Raw genomic sequence first — 24,914 nt, 5'->3', positions numbered from 1 at the left:
CTACAAAACTGCTACTCAAAAAACTTCTAAAAAAATTAAAAAAAATTGGTAAGTTTGTAATGTACTAATTTTACTCAACTTCGGTGTAAAAAAAAAAAATCATAACTAAAATTATTGTAGAATTCACCCCATAATACTATAATTAAATATTTCGCAATACTCACGATTTTTTTAATTTTTTTTTTGAGATGGCGTATTTCCAAAAACTATTGTTTTTTATCAAAAAATTTTTATGTAAAAAACGTTGCAAGAAAAAAAAAATTTAAAAATTTTTCAAGAAAAAAATTTTAAAAATATTTCTTTTCATAGAGAATTTTGATGTTTGTCTTAAATCGATTTGTTTTTGTGCTGTAAAGTTTTTAAAAATGTATTAATCAAACACCAATTTCATATTTATTTATTATTTATGCTTATCCATCAACCCTAACAAATGAAACACATAAAGTGTGCACCCCGTCCATTTTGGTATGGAACGCCCCACTTATACTTTTAATAATTTTTTATGGAAAGTTTCAAAATCCTTCAGATTTTCCACAAAAGTCACGAATGTCCGATGATTATTAGTATTTAAAAATATACATACATATGTACATATTGAAATATTTGTGAATTTCTTATGTATGGTGCGCTCTATATTTCTTGAATAAAAAGCGAAAAAACCAACATGACATCAAATAGTCATAAAAATGATCTGCGATCACCTCTGATCACCTTTGAACAATCGTGGGTAGTTAAATTGGGGCACAAGCGCTACTTTCAAATAGAAATTCAATTTATTTTCATTTTACACTCTTTTCTCCTCTATTATTTCGTTTCTTTGATTTTATTTATACGTAAATGATTGTGGCGTATTTTTTGTGCGTGATCAATCAAAAATAATAAATCTCGACAAGCATTCAAATGGTTCATGAGTACCAAAATTGTAAAGTGTTGAAGCACCCAACTTACCAAACCACAGAAAAAAATTGATAGGTTACGCTTTTATGGCTTTCTTGTTGCTTTTTTGCGTTTTAAGTATAATAAGATTTTTAAGTATGTCTATACGCATCTACATATGTATGTATCTAACTACCATTTTCCTTGTTTTTTTTTTTTGTAAACCACAATTATTTCTTTTCCATTCGTTCTTCTTTACGCGTGCGTTAAAAGTCTGCTTAACATTTTCTTAAGCGATGCACACTCAGGGGTCAACGTAACCGTAATCAAAATTCTAATTATTTAATAGTGGGTTTCAACTTCTTAAAATAAGTATTTATGATTATAAAAAATGTAATTGGGGGCCGCCACATTGCTCCCTAAACCTCCTCATTTCAACGCTTGAATTGAAAGTGTGCTAAATTTTGTCTATCCTCGCGTATCCACTTTGAAAACCTGACGCTTTATTGTCAGTTCCAAGAGTCGTGGATGCTTTTTTAGCCAGTGCCATGTATAATTAAGGGTGATCTTGCCAGCATAGGCCACTATTGTTTTATTTGGTTGCCATTACGAACGCTTACTGCTAAGCCAAAGTGAAAAACGCTGTGTGTCGCAGCCCGTGCTGGTTAAAAAGAGCGATGTCAGGTGTTTAGAGAAAGTGTTGGGATGATTTACTCACATCGTTCAGTCCGAGAATGTCCTGTCAAAACACACACCAAATATAAAAGTTGCGACTTTGTCAGCCTAAAGAGATCTTTTGAGCACCTACGGACCACCCTCAGCCAGAATGACGTTGCAGTGGCACACGTAGTAGTTTTCGTCCAGCCTTTGCTGAGCTGATATGTAGCGCAGCCGTCCAAGTGTAGGCAAATCCAAAACTCACTTTTCAATTTATTATGATGCAATCAACAATTTTAGTTAGTTAGGGCTTTTTTGCATCTCAGCGATGGTGTAAGATAGGGCCTTTCTATATTAAGGTAACGATATATAAGTCTGACTAGAAAATATCAGACGTTACCGAAACCGACATTTTCCAACTGCTTTGCTATAATATATACTCCGATATATATTTAATGGATGTATTCATTCGTCAGTCCTCTAGCTGTATGCCCTGCTAACAGTAATGCATTTAACAGAGCTCAGTAACTTTTCTAATATGAACAAACCTCAGTTTCCTGGCTTTATAGGGGCTATGTGGGTTGCTATCCAATACATTTCGTTATATTTGTATCCTTTGTGGGATTGTAAAATCAATTATACATATAAGGAGAACCTATGATTTCAAAAAGAAGGGAATCTGTTTTGTCGAAGAATTGTCTTCTTTTATAGCAATACAGAAATTTGTAGGTTTGGGTTGTAACCAAAACCTTCGAGAAATTGTGCCAGTTATTTAACTCAAACAACAGACATGTCCTACATTAGTAGTGTTTAAAGTTTTAATGCAAGCAGATATGCAGATATCAATCGATTGGACTGTAAATTATGGTAAATTTTTGAAACATCCAAGTGTTGAGTGTTTGAAGCGCGCCGAGCAGTAAAAAATTTCCCATTGCATACTGTAATCGATGTATGGCTAAGCCGAATAAGGCACTGCTGATGGCCGTTTCGAATATGGTTTTTTACAACCTTAAGCCATCGGCCTGCACTTTAAATACAAAAAAGCAGGGACTGAAAACGCGTTTCGGTTTTGGTTTAGTTCTGCATGAGAACAAAATGTAATTTCATAAACATTCTCACAAATGAACTAAAGGGGAACAAAAGTATTGAGAGCGGGTTGAACGTGAACAAAATCAAAAAAAAAGGTAAAGGAAGGAAAAGGAAAGGAACTCTCGGGAACTTTCTCAAGAAGAACAGAAACATAAGGAATCTTTCGAGAACTTTTTCAATAAAAATAAAATGAGAATGAAAGTATCGAGAACGTTTTCAAGGAGGATCAAATAATAACAAAAGTCTGGGGACATTTTGCTAGAGAACAAAACGGGCACAAGAGTTTTGAAAACTTAAAGTTAAGAATGAGAGGGACATCCTCGTGTTGGGATGGAAAATCGTTTCATGACTGTTAATGCTAATAAATTAATGCTAAACCAAAAGAAAGCTGGATCATTTTGTCTTCCAGCTCGTTTATCATTAGGGTGAACTATCCATTTTTGAAACAATTTTCCATATTCTGTGCAAGAAGAGTTCGTGTCTTAAGTCTTCCGTTTATGATAATGGTGGACTGTGCTAGAAAAGTTCGCGTCTTAAGTCTTTTGTTTAATTTTTTGAATTTTTTTGATTAATCTTATTATTTAAACATTTCAAACTAATGGAACGATATAAGAAACATTTGTTCTCGCTTTCATTCTTCGCGAATAGCTCAGAGAAGATTTGTTCCCGCTTCGTTCTGTCAGAAAATTTCTGAGACTTTAGTTCCCAAATGGTTTTTCGAGAGAAAGTTGCTTAGAGACTTTTGTTCCCATTTTGTTCCCCTAGAAATGATACCGAAAATATTGTTCGCATTTTGCTCTCTTTAGGAACGTTCCACATGGTTATGTTCTTATATAACTAACGTTGAGAACATTCTCGACACTCCTGAAGTTTTCTTCGGGTTTCGGTTTGGGATTTTAAGTGTTTGTGGGAACCAAACTGCGAGAACGAAATTTGGTTTCGATTATACCTTTTGTTCTCCGTCCCTGAAAAAAACTTACGAAAAATATTCACTCGTTGTCACAGTGTTGTCTCAACGGTGCTCCCTCCATATCTAAAGTGTTCTAGGGACATCTGTGGGGTGATTTAATTTCGAAAGATGAAATTTCAAAATTAATTGTCTTAACTTTTTCTACAAAAACGCTCCATCACACAGTTTCCACTAACCAAAACGCAAATGTTTTAAATAGCCAAACACATTTCCAATGATCAACTCTACTTGTTAAACATTTAAACATGCCCAGCATGTGTACGTAAGCACCAAATATGTTGCTGATATTTTCTAACGACTTACAAGTGACAGCAAAAAAAGGAAAAACAAATAACCAGCAATAATACATACACTGGCATGCGACAGACATACAATATTTTCGCCGCACATAGCCGCAAAAGGCAACAGTAGATTCAACCAATCAACTAGAGCACTTGACAGGCCATTATTGTGGCAAGATCATTCGTTGCGCTTTCTCAATAGACACAAAGCGGGCGTGATGATGTCTTTTTTAAGTATCCATATGCCTTTGGACATAACATAAATTCGCTTAGCCATAAAAGGTGAACTATTTTCGCTGCCGTTGATGGTGTTGTGTTGCAATTGGCATTGCTAAGCGCAATTTTTATTTCACTTTTTCTACAAATTTATTTTTCTACGATTTTTCAAGCTTTTGCACAATCACTTACCTGAAAGAAGAGTACAAAGCAGACCCATTGGTAGTACGTGTAATATTTCTTGGCATCCTCATCGTTGAAATCGTTGGCAACACCGGGATGTGCTACTTCACGGCCGACCTGTTGGCGAGACGAAGAAGAATTTAAACAATTTTTGTTAACCACAGTGGCTGTATAAAGAGTTGCTTAGAAACTATGAATACGAGTAATTTTTAACCAAAAAAAAAAACCGACTTCAATGCTCATATATCATGATCCAATGATCGGAACTAAACCAAATTAGTATGAAACCAACTTTCCAAAAAAAATTCGACGAATTGATAACCTCCTGCTTTTTTTGAAGTCGGTTGAAAAGAGGTTAAATGTGCTTTAAGGTGCGTAAATTGTAGGGCTTTGTTGCTTGTGTGTTTGAATGGAATTGACTGTGTGTCGCAATACGTAATTACTAGTTTGCTAGCTCCCTTGCACTGAGCCACATGCATACATACATATATATGTACATTAGGCTGCATCACCAAAAAATGCGGTTTTTTAATGGAATTATAAAATCTATAATACACGTACTATTTGAAGACAGTAGCGAGACCGATTTGAAAATATGTACACTCATGGCAAAGAGTATTGGCACAGAGAATTTTTCACAATATACATATGCAACAATTTTTCTTTCGATTTTTTTCCGCTAATTTTTATAAAATTATGGTTCATACTTCAACAAAAAACATAAAAATATAATTTCTGAACTTCGTGCGAGATTCAGGAAAATTCAATGAATGTGCATGCAAACTTTCAACTTGTTAATCAGATTTTTTATATATTTTTATGAGTATGCAGTTTTGTGGCCAATTAAATTTTAGTGTAAAGAAATGCAGGTTTGAAGTTGCTAAAAAATCGCGTTGATTTAGAGATTTTTTTTTTGTAGAAATGCGTGAAAAAATTGCCAAAAACAAACAGTAAGTCCTAGCTACTTCAAACTTGCACTTTATTATACTACAATTTAAAGAGCTATACAACTGCATACTCAAGAAAAATCTAAAAAATGTGATTAAAATTATGTTTATATTTTCTTTTCTTGTAATATGCGGAAAAAATTAACATAAAATTGTTGCATATATCGTGAAAAATTCTCTGTGCCAATACCTTTTTAAAAGAGTTTACCTTCAAAAATATCATTATTTCGATTCCGTTGATACAATTTTTAAACATTTTTATGCAGACCTTTTAAGCTTAAACTCTTCTAATACTAGATGTGATTTTTTTGAAAAAATATTTTTTAAAACTTATTTTTTTTTTAATTTAGTTTTTTGAGATATTTTCAAATTAGTCCAGCTCACGTAAATCGTAAATCGTTTCCAAAATATTTTGGCAGAAATCTTAAAACATAATAATATTTTTAATTCTGATAGTAAAATGGTACCAATTTTTGTTTTCTTTATTGAAAGTGGTACACTCTAATGTAAATATATAGATACATGTATGTACAAATTGTGCTGTTCCCGTTTTATTTTCTAAATAGTATAAGGTCGCAATCAGTTACGCATGCGTGGATCGTCTTTAATTGGGGCACACGCATTTTTTTGTGGCGTGGCTCGCGTGCACGATTCATCCATCCACTATGTACTGCTTTATTTAATTTTTTTAAGGCGAGGTTAATTTTCAGTAAAAAAGAATAAAATTAAGGTCTAGAAAAAATAAAAAAGTAGAAGTAAGGCAAAAGAAAGGAAACTAAATATTCACCGACACTACCTGGCAGATCGTAAGTATTGTGGGCTGCCGAACCACAAAAGTATATTTGGTGTACCTTTGAAATAATGCCGGCGTGATAAAAATATGTACTTCTACAAGTACTTATTTTGGTAAATTAAAAAAAATATATATATATATAAGAAATTAAGCACTTACCGCTGTCTAGTGCGCAAATTCAAGTGAAATTCAAATCTTAACAAGTGCGCGTTTCTCATTTACATATGTAAATATGTATGCACACTAGGGTGGTCAAAAAAAAAGAGTTTAAAATGTTAAGCTCTCACACTTTAGGATTATTTTATGTGAAGAAAAAAAGAGAAGAATTTCGTAGGAATAGTATAGAATTCCTGAAAATCAATATCTTCCGATCATTTTTTAATACTAACAACCAATTTGACGAAAGCAATTTAAGTGAAAAATGATTTTAATTTTTTTGAATTTTATATGGATATGACGGAAAATAAAAAATCATTTTCCTTTTAAATTGCTGGTGAAACCGGCTGTAACTATTTTTCGGGAGTCTCTGATTGCATTTTTTAGGGTTATGTGGGACCTATAAAAACAATTAAGTGTTACAAAATGGTTAAGTAAACAGTTGGGTATTGTTATTGGAAGTCTCCCCAAGAGGAAACGAGTTTTCCCGATCGAAAAATATCGATTTTCAAGAATTCTATACCATTTCTACGAAAAAGTGTTTTCCCCATATAAAATACATAGAAAACTGCATGTGCTTTAAGGTAGTGCTAAATGTATATTTTTTTTTACAAAAAAAAATTGGGTATTCTTTTTTCCATTTAAAAAATCCCAGGGGGCGAGGGCTTAAGCTTTTATACTTCTTTCCCCGCATATATTTTTGGAGAGCCCTAATGTACACACGCTTGTATCATACATACATACATATGTATGTACCTGCTATTTAAGACGCATGCGCATACAGCTGAAAGGTGTCCAATTTCCTATTCTGCGAAGTACTTCTAGTAGTACCCACATCGCGCTCATAAATACAGCCCACCATTCTTGCGGCTGCCTGATGGTTTTGCGTTTCCTCTTGCCGCCATTGAATATGCATAAATGCAAAGTTGAGGGAAACAGTATGTAAAGGGTGGGCCATATAGTTTTTTCTTTTTGAAGTTAAAAAAAAATACCAAAACCAACCCACTTCCCATCATTTATCGAAAACGACTTCATTCATGTGGCTCGCTAGGTTGGCTTCGCAGTAGCGCAATCCTGCTAACCCAGTTTTCCAAGCGCTTGGTAACGCTATTCGGCATTATCTCATGGATGGCTTCCTGGATATTTGCCTGAGGGGCCTGAATCGTTAATGGATTGTTTCGGTCGTTCACGGCACCGCCCAAAAAAAAAAAGTATGACGCCATCAAATCGCAGCTCTGAAGTGGCCAATTGACATCACGATTACCGAGCTTGGCGCGCAAAAGAACGATTATGTCCGTTCCATCGATTTTTGGCCGCCAAGAATCGTTTATCATGTCATGCTAACCGTTCCCTGAAATGGCGTTCCCAGCAGTATTAAAAAAAAAATGGGCCAATGATGTCACAGCTCCAAACTCGCACCAAACTGTCACTCACTGAGGATGTGCATTGGCTTTTCGACAATCACGTGCGGGTTTTCCAATCCCCAGATGCTGAGCTTTGCTTGTAAACATAGCCGCTGAGATGAAAAGCCGCTTCGTTGGAAAATATGACTTTTGAAACATTTTACACTACATTGACTTTGTTCATAAGTCTATATTATTTCCCAACATGGACCGCCCTGTATATATCTACGTATATTTACAATTTATTAATTTTTTGTTTGCAATTTCCTTTGATTTGCTTTAACAACATGAATAAAGAGCTTTATTGCAAAACGAATCACTGCGCATGCGCAGAAGCTACCCGCTAGCATACAAAATATGGCGTGCTAAATTTATATTAATGCTCTTAAGCCGACGCGAATGCACCTTTCTTTCCGTCTTTTCCTATATACGTACATACATACTTCTACCCATGTGAATAGATATGTACATATGTATGTACTTCTGAGTGTCGGCTTCTTATTCAAATAGTGTATCGCCATTTCACTGATGTGTGGCTATTGTTATCGTCAGTAAATTCATAGGGGTATGCATGTCGGCTTTAGTGCTTTATATTCAGTGCATTCCAGTCTAAAAAAACTGAATACCAATAGGCCTGTTTGAATTTACATTTGTTGGTACATACATACATAAGTATGTTGTATGTATTGTACAGCCCCCGACAAAATGTTAACACCTCATTCGTATTTTCACCAGTTTTGACAATTTTTCCTTTGTTTTTTTTTTTGAAGGTCAATATTTTTTGCTAAAAATATCTATCATTATCTAACAAAAACTTAATAATTCTAAATTTCAAACTTTGTACAAAAATTAGAAAAATTCAACAAAGTTTCAGCGAAATTCTAAGCTTTTTGTTAAAAAAATTTTAGGATTTAATATTAGTATAATAAAGTGCAAGTGTGAAATGTCAAAGAACTAAAATTTCTAAACTCAACGCTACTTTTTTTTGGCAATTTCATAATTGCACTTTATTATATTAAAATTTAGATTTATTAGAAAGTTTGGAATTTTGATGAAGTTTTGCTGAATTTTTTACATTTTTATACAAAGTTTAAAATTTACATACATATATGAGTTTTGTTAGATATTGAACTGTACGTTTTTACAAAAATTTATGAACACATTGAAAATTTATCAAAATGGTAAGGTGCTATCATTTTCTCGTAGGCTGTATGTGCTTATGCCCAGTACGAGTTGCTTGACCGGGAGTGTTGCTGACATGTTTTTAATAATTCATAAGTACATGCAGTTTATATTTACATACATATGTACATTAGACGGCATCACCAAAAAAATGTTGCGGTGTTTCCGCCGGGATTACAAAATTTGTTATATTTGACAAACCTGTTTATCATTTGAGGGGATTTTTTTCTCAAAAATCGTTATGAAACTATTTTTATTCATAAAAAGCTCAATTTTTGGAGGTATTTTCAAATCGGTCCAGCTCACGTAAATCTTAATATTTTTCCGAAATATTTTGGTGGACGTCTTAAAATATAATAGACTTTATAATTCCAATGGAAAACCAGTACCGATTTTTTTTTTTGTATGGGGACCGATGCACTCTAATGCACATACTTATCTACACACAAATTATTATAAAAAAAGAATCTGTCTTTATAAAAACTTTCCATAATTTATGTATAAATACATGTACGATCCAGTTGTGGCTGTCAAGTTCTGAATTAATTTACTCAAAAAAAAAAAACAATAGTGAAATTCGCTCTTCTGTGTAATCGTTGTATCTTGTGTAAGTGTAGCTAGATAAGCGTGTGCATGTTGTTGCAAGTATATTTATTGCATCACTAGCAACAACAAATCACACGCTCATTTAGTTAGACTTACACAAGATACAATGAATAAACAGAAGATCGAATACCGCTAATTAAAAACCGGTGCTATGATAGCAAATTGAACCAACTAAAATTACGACTTTTTGTATAAGTGTTGTAGTCCAACATTAGCGTTTCTTTTGCCTTTTAATTACTTTTTCTTCTTAAATAGCGCTCTAGCCACCTACGCGATTTTGGCCGGCTTCTAAAATGCCCGGCGGTCTCGTCTCGTTTTCTTTCTTGCGCCTAGGGACGCTAATTAGAAACGCCACAAATACCACTAGAGTGAGAGTCCCCACTTCCTCTGCTACGCTGCAAAGCCATACGGAGCGTTTTTTCCTCGAAAGCTCCAATAGCCAGATGCTGTAATTGCTCATGATACTGCGCCCTATACCCGCACAGGCATGAAGAGTGACTTATAAATGGTAAGGTACTTTACTTTATAATTGCCCACTTAGGGCCGTTGTCCCAAGTAGCTTTAAAAATTTGTCCGAAGTAGCTTTAAAAATTTGTCCGAAGTAGCTTTTAAAATTTAAGGGCGATTCTCCGTCGATTTTCAAGGCTGACGTTATTAGCCTTGTTTAATTGTCAGTTCCAAGATAGACGTGTTCCTCTACTTTTTCGAATCTATAACTATCAACATTTACGTGGGTGTCAAGGCGCGACTATACAGACTCACACTACACAGACACATACTTCGACACTCGTTTACTTCCACACCCATTCGCTTTGCTTCCTTATTTAGTTTAGAAATGGCAAAACCCACGGCGTATAATGTTGAACGGTTCGGAGATGCTTTTGCCAGTTCTAACATAGCCGTTGTTATCGCTCGGAGTCATTTTGTACAGCCGTATTAGTTTGTATTAATTTACATAGCCGCATATAAGCAACTGTTATTTGTATTATCCGAGGCGGCTTTTAAATCGATCAATAGATGGCGCATGCCGATCTTCTTTGCACATCTCTTCATCAGTAGTTTGAATTCAGCTTTTAGGCCTGCATTCCTCTGTAGCCGAACTATCGCTGCTTTTACCTTATCACGTGGATGTTTTTTCCGACTCCATCGGCTTCAACTGGAATTTCGGGTTCCTTTTCCTCGCGAATGCTTGCATTTTTCCTCCATCTAACAATCTGAATAAGTGTCTATAATTTAACTACTAATTGGACGTCAGTCACATAGTCGTCGTTCGTATCCTTGTAGGTATTCGCTTGGGTCGTAAGACCATCTGAAAGAGAGCCAGTTTTTCCGAGTGTTTTTACTGCCGGGAAAATTCTCATACCCCCATTAGTAGCACGTTTCTTCCTCTCTTTTCTTTTCCCTCTTCAACACAAGATAGCGTTTGTATATAACCTTGCGTTGCATCCGACAGTAACGTGGCGCGGTATGCGGTGTCCTCCTTTCCTTGCTCCTACTGCATGCTTAAATCGTGTTGTTGAAGATTGTTAAGCGCAGGCATGATTATGAGTCAAGTACCGAATTTGTTTTCTACTTTGCTGTACCGAGGCGTGTACTGTTTCTAGCCAGTACGGGATTTGGTGCGGTATTTTCGTGTGCTGGATTCTGGTGCTTAAGAATACCATGCTTCATGTGCCACGATGTCGATTAGTTTCAACACATAAGCGGAAGCTCGGTCATGGTGACTGACTATTGCCCACCTATGCGTCAAATACGTCCATCATATTTTGAATATTGTGTCGGCGGAAGCGCTAATAAGTGAGGTCTTTGAAATTCCTCTCCCGGATACGGATTTTGGCAATACATTCATCGGCAGGTGTGAAGCTTGTAACTTCGCCTAACTTCAAATCCGAAACCAAATTTCCGCTCATAGACGTGGGAGCTATATCTAGGCCACCTCAAACCGCCGCATGGTGGTATGGTCTTGACGGTCTAACGCACGCATTACCTGTGATGTTTAGCTTTAATTTTTTCAAAGACATCAACCAGCTGGACCGAGGCACCTTCGCAATTAAAGGCTCGGGTTCTAAAATGATTTCTCCTACTATTGTTGTATTCAGAAAGGGGAAGTTTCATGCGAGTTTTTTTTATTTTCATATACGTAAGCAGGTACAAAATCACGCACTCATTTATAAAGCGGACCTCGAAGGCAGACAAATGGTTGAAGTCACACCTTCTGGCGGACAGACGCTTCAATAGGCTGACAAACATAATATGTCAGAATGGTCCCACTAAATCTTTCCACGGTTATCCAAGGTTCCATATAGGTTGGTTACCGCATCTTGGGTCGCTCATGTTGTCCAAGGTGCGGGCGTCCTGTTCTTGAGTTTAGCCTCGCAGGTGTACATAACTTCATTTAATACCCAAAACCGATACTACTGAAGTCGAAGATATCACACATAGCGTTTGGTCTCGTTTGGAGTCGGTTACGACGTCTTCATAGGGTAATCTAAACTTTGACCCCTGTGCGACACCCCTTAACCGACTCCAAACGGGGCCAAAATGTATATGTGATATCTTCGACTTTAGTAGCGTCGACGTGAGGGTTGAGGCTTAGAAAATCTGATGTAGAAATTTGCTTCAAACATTTAAACACCACCCTAATGTACATATTACATAAATCTGTACATTGTTACACCATGAAAATACTAAATATGAATTTATGAATTGCATGCGAACTTAATGTGTGTATTTGAGAACTCTGTTATGGGTGATGGCAACTTGATATCGTCGTGGTGTAGTAAGCTTAAACATACACACACAAAATTAAATAAACAAAAAAATATCAACAAATGCACATGAATAGATAAGCTTTTATACAATTTTTAATTGTTCTCACTAGGTATGGCAAAAAAACATCCGATGCATCGAAAATATCGATGTTTTGCTTTGATGCATAGAAAATCTTCCACTCGATGTATAAATATTTAGTTGATGTTTTCTGTGAAATGACATCTCTAATACATCGAACCGCCAAACATCGCTTTGTCTGAAGTTCAAAGAAAGCAAGATGCAGTTTTATAGCTCATAAGGTTTTAGTATAATAAAGTGCATGCTTTAATTGCTTTGATTTTTAATCTTTTTTCTTTTGCTCATTTGTACTTTGTTAGACTAAAATTTTTTGAGCTATACAACTGCATACCCAAAAATGTTCAAAAAATATTTCAAAATTTTCTAAAAAGTTTGGAACATTATTTTACATGGTTTTGGTTGAACAATATTTTTATAGAAAATAATAAAAAATGTTAACTTGAAAAACAAATGTCGATGTAGGTTTCGATGCATCGATGCGTGGGAAAAACATCGATGTATCTTTGCCACCGACATCCCTAGTTCTAACTCACCTGTCGCTTGAATGCGTCTGGCATCGTAAACGTGCTATGAATCCAGCAGAACGTATTCACCACGTGCGTTGGTATGCCACTAACAATGCAACTGATGGGTTGACCTACAAATTGTGTTGCCGTAATGATCAAACTGCAGGTGAGCAACAACACCGTCGTAAAAGAATTGTGCAGGCGAAAGATGGCATTGTCCGTCTGAATGGGCTGCCATTTCAGATAGGTTTTCAAACCGACTAGCAACTTATACATTTTGTTGCATTAATTTTGACTTAGTGGCGTAATAGACGTAATATCGTAAGCTTTATCCAAGCTACTCTATCTCTCTCGCTCACTGTTGTAGTTTTGTGTATCTATGTATGTAAAGTAGAATAGCGAATTGGCTGTGTGTTCGTGTGTGTGTGTGTGTGTGTGTGTGTAAATGTAAATCCTTGGAAGTATTTGTCCTTGTTATCAGTAGCGCCAATTTATTTTAATGGCAGTGAATCACTAAAGAGAACAAAGCAATGCGTTTCCTGGATTCAAAGTGTAGAACTCCAAAGGTCAATCGTTGTTGTTGTATGAGTTGAATAAAAATTGAGTCACCACAAAAGTGCAGTAGTTGTATTTACGTAGGCGTAGAAACATCAAACGCTGTTCCAAATTCATATCAGCTGTAACAGAAGAAAATTTATCGTTTTATTTAATTGACAACAAACAACAAAATCTCAAACATTATGTACATATATATATATATGACTAATGGCACGGTTTTTCCGAATCGCATTACTTTGGATAGCGAAATACTTTGATAGAAATGTGTATACATTTTTTTCTATAAAAAATATAGCAGCAGTTATTAAGGTTAAGGTTTAATAAAATTAATTAAATTCTGATTAATTAAAATGTAATTAATCGAGAAATAAATTACTTTGATTAATCAAAAAATATTATTATTCTTTGATTTATTAATCAAGTTTCGATTAATCAGCTTATTCTATTCATTAAATTTACATACTAAAACTATATAACTACTAAAACATAATCAACATTGTTCTAAGAAATCAAATTGAAAGGAACGATGTTTTTTTTTGTATCATATTTATTTATGTAGTGAATCTTTCTTTCGAAACTAACAATAAGTTTTCAAATCTTACAAACTAAATTTAAAATTTCTGCGGCAATGCTTAGAATTTTTTTACATATATATTTATTGCAGCTGTTGCTTCTGTCGAAATGGAAAAGATTCCGAGCAGCGGCATCGAAATTTATTAAATTGCGCATCACTTCATAATAAATAATATCGAAGTTTTTTAGCTAAATTTTTTTAAATAGTGCACAAAGTTTGAAACTTGGATTTATACGGCTTTGTTAAAGAATAAACTTAATAAAAAAAATACTAAAATTAAATTAAAAAAATGTTAAACCTTATCAATATGCGGAGCGCATAGAATTATGACAGGGGTGTATTTTTTCCTTCGAGAAAAAGATAGTTCTTAGCTTATTCTCAATTTTAAAAATTTGGAAAATAATTTTTTCCAAAGCTTTTCCAATTCGTACTTATTACTATAGATTTTATTGAAAATGATAGAAAAAGTTGTTTCTTAACAGCAATCGCCCCTCGGCAGGCAATGGCCAAGCCTCCGAGTATATTTATGTCTTAAAAAAGCTTCTCATAAAATTCATTTGCCCTTCGGAGGCGGCATAACAACATTAAGACGCACACCACAAATTGGAAGAGAAGCTCGGCCAAACACTTAGCAAAAGTGTAAGCGGCCAAAATATTATTATGTGCAATAACAGACAACAAACAAACCAATGACTTATTTTTATTGAAAAAAAAATCGCGATACGCTTCATAAATTTTAATGAATACACTGGCATGCCAAAAATTCCAGTAGCGCGTCTCAGTCAAAGGTACATTGCACTTTGTTTTAATCAAGTGTCTGGCAATAGCGAGTGAATCGTTGCGTTTGCGCACAGCAGAATGTTTAATTGAAGACAGAACACTAGGGGTATTCTCGAAGTCTTGCACGATGCACGGATTGCACGAAATGCAAAAATACTATTCCTAATTTCGAACAGTACGAGAGCACCCCATTGCAAAGTGGTAGAATGCATGGGTAGCAAGCAGCGAAATTATGTATCAAATACAATAACAAGAGACAGCAGAAAAAAATGAAGTGAGCGAGATGAGAGGAATGAGAGAAATATGTAGCAATTCCAACAACAAAACAACTATCACAGGGTCGCATATATCTTGCTATGCTATTTTGCAAAATATATACATGGGTTTCGACATTGCATATTTTGCAGCGATAGGAAATGTCGTTTCCCATGTATTTTGTTGTTGTGTGTTTGTAAGTTATGCAATCCATGCAATCCGTGCTACGTGCAATGGCTTTGCAAGATTTGGAGAATACCCCTACTGTGTTTTGAAATTTCGACTTTGTGCGTTTCGACTGAAAATAATTCGTGCACCAGAATTGCAGTTAATTTAATTTAATTTTATTATTTCTCAAAAGCGCGAGTTACAATTTTTTAATTTGGAAAATTGAGATTTCTGTCTGAGTAATCAATGATTGAGTATTAAATTGCCTCTAAAAATAATTGAACGCTGCAGCTTCTCATGAGTCAATAAGGAAATTCTGAGAAATGTCCCAAACAATGCATATGCAGATGCGCTCGCATATGTACAGTGGCGGTCAAAAATGGATAATTGGTGTTTCGTTTTTAATATGTACAATGTTTTTCAAGGTTAAATTTTATTTGAAAATTTTTTATAAAAATATGTTTCATGCTTTAACAAAAACCATATAATTTACACTTTCAAACTTTATACAGAATTTAGAAAAATTCCACAAATTTTTATCTAAATTTCGAGCTTTTTAACCAGAATTTTTTTAAATTTTTGGGGTATGCAGTTAACTGGATTATACAATTTTAGTAAAATTAGTGCAAGCTTTGAGCGTCTAAAAATGACATTGATTTTTAATAATTCTTTCTGCTGACGGCTTTTGCGTTTTTCCATATAAATAGCAAAATTTAGGAAAACTGAAATTGACTTTTTTTAATTTTTTCATGTTTATATGGAAAAAAGTGTTAAACGCCGTCAACAAAAAAAAAAAAATTGTTAAAAAGCAATGCGATTTTTAGCCGCTCAAAACTTTTACTAATTACTAAAATTTTATAATCCTCTTAACTGCATACCCAACAAAAATAAAAAATTCTGGTTAAAAAGCTCGAAATTTAGATAAAAACTTGAAAAAATGTTTCTATACTCTGTATAAAGTTTGAAAGTGTGATTTATTTGTTAAAGCATTTACTTTATTTTTATAAAAAAATATAAAAAAATTTTAGCTTGAAAAACATTATAATTAAAAACGAAACACCACTCATCCATTTTTGACCGCCACTGTATGTATGTATGTATTTAGGGACAATGCATACAAATTGTATAACTGATCTGTAAAATAGGTAGACCCTTTTGTCGATAAAATATTTTAAGTCCTGCCTGTTTTTGTTTTTAAATTTTTTTAACTTTTTCGTTTTGCTTTCGGAAGCTGTATGTATGTATGTACACATTTCTGCATACAATAACAATTTTCACATTGCCAATTCTCCTTAGTTAAATAGTCACAAAATAAACACATGTCGTCAAAAACGTTTCTCCTCAACTTAAGTTTCCACATAATTTGCATAGAACAATAGCAGCTGCTGCTTTGATAATTTCAGCAAAGATTTTTTGTCACTTAAGTGTGTTACGTGCATATGCCTCAAGTTTCATCTTCGCTGAAATTATTTCTTATTTTTTTTTTAATGTTCCCATTTTTGCACACTAATTTAATATTTGGATGATCTACAAATTTTAGAACTGCTATCAAAATATTTTTGTTCAATTCAGCTAGATATGTATTTTAGGACATAAAACTTCCGCACGGCAAATGGTTTTTGTGAGAAGCTCTTTCATGGCTGAAGTGAATGGCGTTTCCCATTGCCTTCCGAGGGACGTTTTAGAAAAAAATTTTTGTAGATCGTGCTCGGAGCAGGAATCGAATTTTGGTCCTACCGGGTGATAGTTTTTACCACCCCTAACCACTCAGCTACGACGATCGCTATCTTTTATCATAGATAATATACTAAAATTTTATACAACTCGAAACAAAGGTTAATGAATGAGAAGCAGTTTGGACTGAAAAAGAGATTCCCAAACTTTTTTCTCTCGTCCCATAGTCCGACAAAATATGTGAAAATTAGTTCTAACGATGGGAATTTGCGTCGCGGCTGGGGTGGAACCCCAGACTTCGGACTTTCGAATTTCAAAAACCCAGAGCGCAAGCATTATTTAATTTTCCTTCACTATACACTCCTCACATGTTTGGGTCACTCATGCTTTTGCTCTAACTCACAAAGGAGAAAATTAAAACTATATGCTGCTTCTAGGTGTTAGAGGGTGAACATTCGAGTCCGATTCACAAGTTAAACAAACAAAGGCTTAAAAAATAAGTATTTTCTATTGCTGGTCGTATTAAGTATTTTTGTTATACTAACGTAGTACGTGCTTAAATAAGTGGCATAAAATATCATTCGCCGCCTTATTTATACATTGCGTGCAGTTTTTACATTTCATTCAAGTACTGGTGCGTTGATTTTAGTCAATTTATCTTTCCGGTACGTTTCGCAAGTCTTTGCCAACATTTATAACCGAGATCTTTATTTTAAAGGGTTTGGCTATAGAGGCTTTAAAATGACCTAGTGATTCTTAGATGTTTGACCCTGTCAGAGTATTCAGACACTTCCCTCCAAGAGTCACCGAATCAAGGTTAGGTTTATACATACCTTGCTATAAACGGTACTAGAACAAGGGAAACTTCTTTACGGCCTGCACTGATTTCATAGGCAATCTAAATCTTTTATCACGATGGAAGCTTTTTGAAATAAGTTTTCCTGTTTTATAGAGAGCGACCAGACCTAATGTTAATCTACATATGTATTTGTTGGGGAATGAATGAGAGTAATCCCAGCTTTGAAGCGATGCTGCCCAAGTATGTATGACTCGTGACGTTAGTGAAGACAAGATAATTGCAATATAAATTCTATTATTGCTGAGTGCCGAGTATGGTGGTGATACCAGTGTTATTTACTATTTATCTATATACTGAATTATATGTGTATGCACGTAATTTATGCAAGCGAAAATTTTTGCAATGGGCGAGTGCAATGATACGTTCGTTGTTTGTTTGTCGAGGTTTAAGTAAATATTTAATAGCTGCAACAAGTGTCATGGGGAGATTTTGCAATTGCAATACTTAGCTATGATAGTGTGCTGCTTTTTTTGCACAAGCAAGTCAAGTACATGCATATAAACATTAGACCGTAGCAAAAAAAAGGTTCACCCAATGAGTATAAAGTATTTTTGCAAGGCAATTTCGATTTTTTTTGCAGAACAGTAAAATTAGACTTTTTTTAAAAAAAATTTGCGATTTTTTGATGCAGTTTACTTCTATTTGACACCTAGACCATGGATCCACAGTCTTGCCCTTAAATTTCATATGGCAACATTCCGTCATCTTGAATTTTAGATTTTTTCGATTCGCAAGCTAATTTTGCATTTGTCGAAAAAAAATGGTAAAAATATTTTTTATTGTAAATACATAATTAACAAAAACTGCGAAAAAATTTCACATTGTCGCGGTTTTTGCCATTTTTCAACAGTTTCTATTGAAAATACGTAATACGTAGTTGTGAACTTCCAAAGTTGTAGAATTTCATTTGCCCAACTTTTGTACGAACATTTTTTTTTGTGCGACGCTTAGATCACGACCGGGAACGTGCCAAACATAGCGATGTAACGGAAGTAGCGTAAAATTCATTTCAACATCACGTCAACCGGTGTGGCCTTTTGAAAAATTCAACATGGATTCGCAAATATGGCGTCTAAACTAACCGTAAATTGATTTTTTTTTTACAACTTTGGCGCCACCGGAGAACACAATACTAAAAACGAAAAAGTAACAGCCGGTTCTTATATTTGTGAGGCTGCTGATTACGAACCTAGAGCATGATTTTAAAAATTCATAAAGGCGAATTCCATATGGTGGCCAAAAAATTAAAATTGAGTCGGTCCGCTTAAGGGTTTTGCTCTGGGGTTCTTGGGACCGATTAATCATTTTTCAATACTAACGATTTTTAGTGGGTCCACCATTGCACTTTTTTGGGGGTTTTTGACGGACATATAAAATATAGTTACTATAAAAAAATGGTTAAATAACCGATTGGGTATTGGGAGTCTTCTGAAAAGAAACAGAGTTTTCAGATCGAAAAATATTAATTTTAAAGAACTGTTTACCATTTCTACGAAAACTTGTTTTTTCCCATAGAAAACTTGGAGCGCTTTGAGCGACCTCTAAATATTTTTTGATTAAAAAAAAAAAATACGTATATAAATAAATAGGTATATTTTTGCGGTATAAAACAATCCTAGGGGGTGAGAGCTTTAAAATTCCGACTTTACGTTTCACATGAATTTTTGGACCACCCTAATGGATAGGTATACTATCGTTTATTGTTTTTATTTTTCTCTTTTTTACACTTGTACATATGATGATTTGGATAAATGTTGGTTGCGTTTATGCAATTTCATACATATGTATGTCGTTGATTTACCTCAGCTAAATAAGTGGTGCGCGAGTAGTTGGTAAAAAAAGATTTTTTCATACAATTTATTTTACGCAAATGCACATGTACATACATATATGTTTGTAGGTACATACATATGTGTACACCTGTTATATAAATACGTTATATACATGTATACTAGCAACCTGTGCTATCGCTAAACGGGTTTAAATGCTGATCAATGTCAAGGTTATGCAATCGAGTACATAAAATAAATATTTAAATTACATAAAATAATAAGTACATACATATTTGTTTACTACCGAATATCGTAAGAACACTAACATTTTGCACGGACATTTAAAGCACACCATATTTACATACACACACCAACACATATGTATGTACGAACAACCTACTTCCGCAATTCCGCAGAAAGGGAACAGAGAACTCATTCGTTCATTATTTGCAAATTTATAGCAGCAAATTCCCATGGAAACAAACCACAAAGTTCATTTAATCACTGCTCGGCCGACATAAATACATTTGAAAAATGTTATGCCGACGTGTGGTCAAACTACTGTTATTCAAATTAAGTATAAACAAATGAAATGCAGCTGTTGAGGTTAGCTTTAAAATGCTTAGCAATTTATGTATTTACTTTATTGTAATTGTCAATTTCAATTGACCACCAACAGTTCACACGTGTGACTAATTTTATTACTTTTATTTATTTATTTTTATTTATTTTTCTTCTTCATTCACTTTTTTATAAAATGTGCTTTAAAAGCTGCATACCAGTAGTATGTATGGCATACTATTGCTGTGGCAGTAATCGTTAGTAATGGTTGCTTGGTCAAGTGACTCACCTAAAGGTTAATTGCTTCCAATTGAATATGCGTTTACTTTTACTATCCACTGTACAAATATGTGCATAATAAATATTTGTACATATGTATGTAAGTATCTGCGAAAACTTGACAGAAATTTATCTACGGTTTGCTGATTTTCTCTAAAAAGCATTGAATTCTTGAGTATCCATACAATATTTTTTCCACTAACAAATCACAATTATAGTTTAGGTGTCACTTTATTAAAATTAAATGCAGCATGTGGTGATGCCGTTAAAAGTATTTGCATTTTTATAGTGAATTTTTTAACGCAGTTATTTTATTTTTTAAAATAAATTTTTGCTAAAAATGATTGAATTGGTTTTATAACTAATTTAAGGAAAGTATGTATGTATATTTTTTGTGGCAACATTTTCTTTATTTTATGTGTACTTATTTTCTGAGTATGCATTTGTGTCGTTTTCTAATTAAATTTTATTAGCTTTTAATTAATAAATTGTTGTGAACTCCCGAAATGAAAATTACTTTTCTTTAATTGTCTGTTTAATGGCGGTTTTGCAGTTGAATCGGAGTGGTATTTTGTGTCTACCATCGATACACACAGAAAAAAGTTAGCTGAAAATAACTAGAACTATAACCAAATCATGTGTCGCGAGAAATATATTTAGCTGACCCTTTCCTGGATGTTGAGAGGTGACTGGGAGTCTGACACCCTTGCAAGCACCGACCACTCTTCATAGATAAATTCTAAATAGATACATAGACGGATTTTGGCGTCTGCTCAACAACTTTCATTGAGGGAAGCCGACAGACTTTACAGCTGTAGTGTTTTTCCGGTTAATATCTATGCATTTGGCGTGGTCGCAAAGTTGGAGCAAAGAGTCCTTAAAACTCGCCTCCGTTGTTGACAGTCAAGGCTTAAAATCGGCAACAATCCTTTAGAGAGTTAAGAAGAGTTTTCAGGGGTAAAGACGAAGTTTGCTTATACTGTGGCCACATCAAGCCTATACGCCTTCCAAATCTTCTACAGACGCGTCATGCCCAAAGTTAATATGCAAGGATGTATCTTTGGTAGAGTCGAAAGAGCTTATTCAGGTGCCCTCTTAATCTACAAATTCCTATAGGTATACTTGTGAACATTCTAAATATCTCTTTTCGGAGGCTGATTACATGATGTCATCTCTTCATTCGTATAACGTGAGGTAAGCCCAGTAAGCTCTTTGCCCGACGTTACCCTTAGGAAATTCGCTAATAATTCCCCAATGTGTTCTTCTTCTTATTAAGCTATTCCTTAATATAATTGGGGATTGGAGTGTTAGTAGCTGCCTCGCTTGGAAGACAGTTCACCATAATACTCTATTTCCTTTTGGCCTCGTACCCATATGTAGAACCTCGATCTCATTGTATTTAACAAACACTCAAGAAGTAAGGTTCATTTGATTTAAAATTTGTTACTAAAGGTTTGACTAACATAGTGTTGTACAGTTATCTTAGGATTTTTGAGCTGTGGCCTCAGGGCTTGTCAGCCAGACTTGCAAACCACTGGAGCCCTTCGTAGTTCTAGGATAGGCACGCCCACATGTTTTGCCATACATTTTTGGTGTTCATGATTAGTCCCAGATATTTCACTTCGCTTGCGGTAGGGCTCATTTCCTATTCAAAAGAATAATGACTGTTTTTGTATGAGAACTGCTGAAGGAGCTCATTCAACATTATGCAGCACAATAGAGGAGATGGAATCATGGAATCTCTCTTTGTATGTCGAGGAAAGCACACATCACTTTTCGACTTTTTCAAGATGAGCAGAAGGACACAGTAGATACTAACAAAGGGGGACAAATCTGGACAAGTGCAGAGTATAGCGAGGCTGGGACTCTGGAAATAGAACACTAACTGAATATTGGCCTGGTGGCCACTTGGTGGTGATTTTTTTTCGAAGCTGAAAATGCATGTATGAATAGATTTGAAGAAAACCTTCTCCCGGTCACAAAAGCGGGGGTTAGACCTGTTTGGCCACATAGTGCAGTCATGACAAGAGCGCACGTCTTCTCATCTAGACTAACCAGAGCGTGCATTAAAAACCAACTGATATCACGACCCGTGCTATGATTTTTCTATATTCCACTCGCCTCTGTGGTGGACAAAAGATTTAATCCATTCGTTTACTACGCCTATCGCTACAATTTTCGACGTAGTCATCGAAATATTTATCGATATCAAAATGGATAGTGATACACTTTTTATATGGATATCGATATACGTATCTATCGCTACCAATATCGATATGCTCATCGATAGTTTTATCTATCATCGTTGATATATTCATCAATATTACTACCGAAATATTAGTCAGCATCACGGTGGAGAGAACTCTATCATTCTTGAGCATCATTAATTTTGATTTAAAAAAAATCCAAGAACACGATTATTTTTAATCGAAAAAATCACTAAGTTGTGATTAAATTTGGCAAAAGAAAAAAATTAAATCAAGATTTAACGATCATTCTTAATAGTAAAAATAAATAACGATTTAGCATTGATCTAAAAAGAAAAACCTTATTATTTAATGGTTATTTTCGGTACCTGGATTTCTGCCTACTTCTCAATTTAAATAAGTTCTTGGGATCTAAAAAAATTTCTGATGTTGTCATTATTCAAAAATTTCTTTATCTTCCAAATATTAGTGAGTAATCATTGCTTTATGTAGAGGAAACTTTCAAAGCACCTGGTCTCACTCTGTGCTGCGCTAGTGAACGATTGGTAATGAAACGGAAATGCATGGCATGTCCATTAAAATAGTTTATTGTTATAGGTAGTTGTTTCGCCGCCCATTTTCGGTCACTTTATCGCCGCTGCTGAAATTCTTTCAATATTTTTCTATCTCGTTTTTCGTGTTTTATTTGCTGCACTCATTTTTTTTTATTTTAGTATGCTGTCTGGCCATTAGTATTATTGTTGTAGCTGTTGCATGAATTCTTTGTATAATTGACCACAAACGCTATTGCCCCAACTTGCATCAACTAAACTGAACAAAACAACTAACTACCCAAACAAAGACACAGCAGCAGCAGCCGAAACAACGACAGCCGCAACAACAACAAAGGAAATGAATTGAAAAGGTAGGCATTTAATATCGACTGGACAGCAAGCAGCCAAAGAGCAATGGAGCACACAGCAACTAACAGCAACAACAAGAATTAAGGTAACAACGAAAACTAAAATCAAGTTAGCAACAACAACAGCAACAGCCGCCGTGGACCGGCAGCAGAAGCAAGCAGCTGCTGCTGTTATTCTATACAACGAAGTTATGTTTTTGGTTTGGTATTTTGGTATGCCGGTTTTGTTGTTGCGCTTGACTTGTTGTTCCTCTTGTTATTGTTGGTTTTTAGTCTACCTATGTATGTATGTATATTAAGGTAGTTTTTGTAGCTGCTTTTACTGGTTCTGCTGAAACCATTCTGTATAGTAACATTATATTTTATTTTCTTTTTTGTTCAATTTTTTATTTCGCTAAGAAAAAACTCAATTAACCATTTTTTATAAAAAAAGTTAGTACAATAAATGCAGTCAAGTGTTGTAAGTAATAGATATAAAATTAAGTGTTTCATTTTACAGTTAAGATAAATAAAAAGCGCTAACTAAGTTTTTGTTTTCCTTTCTTTTAGGCGTGTTACCTTTGCAATAAATGTGCGGTAAGTGGCAACATGCATATTTTTATTTGTATGTAATAAAAATAAAAAATATAATGCTGAAGAGGTTACAAAATTAGCTTAAAACTTGCAGCAATATTTTTGGAATTCTTAAGTTTTTGCGCTTTGCTTGATTGCTAAAGAACAGAATCTCAAAAGCAAAAACAATTCGAAAAAATCTTTTCAATCGGCTCAATAAGGAGCGTTTCTAAAAAAAAAAATATTTTTCAATAATTACTTTTTCCATAAGACTTCTCTTTAAAAGCTGCATTAGACGATCTTACAATAGTCTTGCCATTCGAAGTCTGACGATAATGTGTGTGTTTTCAAAGCAACGGCAGTTAAAAAAGGAAGTAATCGCAGCAGACGTATCGGCAATTTCCCCTTCTCAAATAAGGCGTGAAACTCTAGCCATATATTAAAAATAAAAAAGGAGTAAAAAATCGTAAAAAAAGTTAAAAAAATCAGAAGTGAGGGCGCCTGAAGACCTAATTTTTTCCAAATTTTTCCGACGGGGGATGCTAAATATAATGGTGGTCCTTAAAAACTCAACATCTTAGTTTTGTTCTGTGTAAAAAAAAAATAAACATATCCACGAAATTTTTAAAAAAGTTTTAGGGGTCGCTACAGGGGTTTTAAACACTTGAATTAAAAAAAAAAATCTCAAATTGGACAAAATTTGGACTTGAAATTTGATAAACGTATTGATATAAATTCATAAACTCGCTGAGTTATAGTTGGTCAAATTAAAATTTTTGCGATTAAAAAAAAATAAATAAATAAATTCCTTCAAATCCTGGCAGCGACACCAAACTTTGTTTTTAGTTTTTAAATTTCGTGGATGCCTTTATTTTGTACGTAGAACAAAATGAACCCGAGTATAGCCAGCGGGCTCTTCTGATCTTCATATGCATACTGGGTCATATGAAAAGTCTTTGCGGATTTTTCGTCACTATGTGATGTTGATGCTCATACATGTGGCAACGCTAATCCAATTGCGTCAAACTTTCGTGCGTTTGAAGGTGAAATTTTTAGCGA

At 34.4% G+C, this 24,914-nt stretch overlaps 1 protein-coding gene across 2 annotated transcripts in view; it reads right to left on the bottom strand.

The window, feature by feature from the left end:
- The window catches only part of LOC118733391 (innexin inx1), a 30,485-nt gene that overhangs the window by 2,776 nt on the left and 2,795 nt on the right, over window positions 1-24,914 (bottom strand). Inside the window, exons 2-3 of one of the 2 annotated variants that reach the window (XM_036462758.1) lie at window positions 12,743-13,392; window positions 4,282-4,389 (exon numbers count right to left, since the gene is read on the bottom strand). In XM_036462758.1, the coding sequence (XP_036318651.1) occupies window positions 4,282-4,389; window positions 12,743-12,991 (357 nt within the window). In that variant the 5' untranslated portion in view covers window positions 12,992-13,392. The remainder of the gene's footprint in view (window positions 1-4,281; window positions 4,390-12,742; window positions 13,393-24,914) is intronic. The other variant, XM_036462759.1, reaches the window with a different exon arrangement.

The sequence above is a fragment of the Rhagoletis pomonella genome, unplaced genomic scaffold (genome assembly GCF_013731165.1).
Source record: "Rhagoletis pomonella isolate Grant_MI unplaced genomic scaffold, Rhpom_1.0 Rhpom_scaffold_00002, whole genome shotgun sequence".
Taxonomy (NCBI): Eukaryota; Metazoa; Arthropoda; class Insecta; order Diptera; family Tephritidae; genus Rhagoletis; species Rhagoletis pomonella.
The sequence above is the reverse complement of the archived record's forward strand: the minus strand, read 5'-3'. Positions and strand labels throughout refer to the sequence as shown.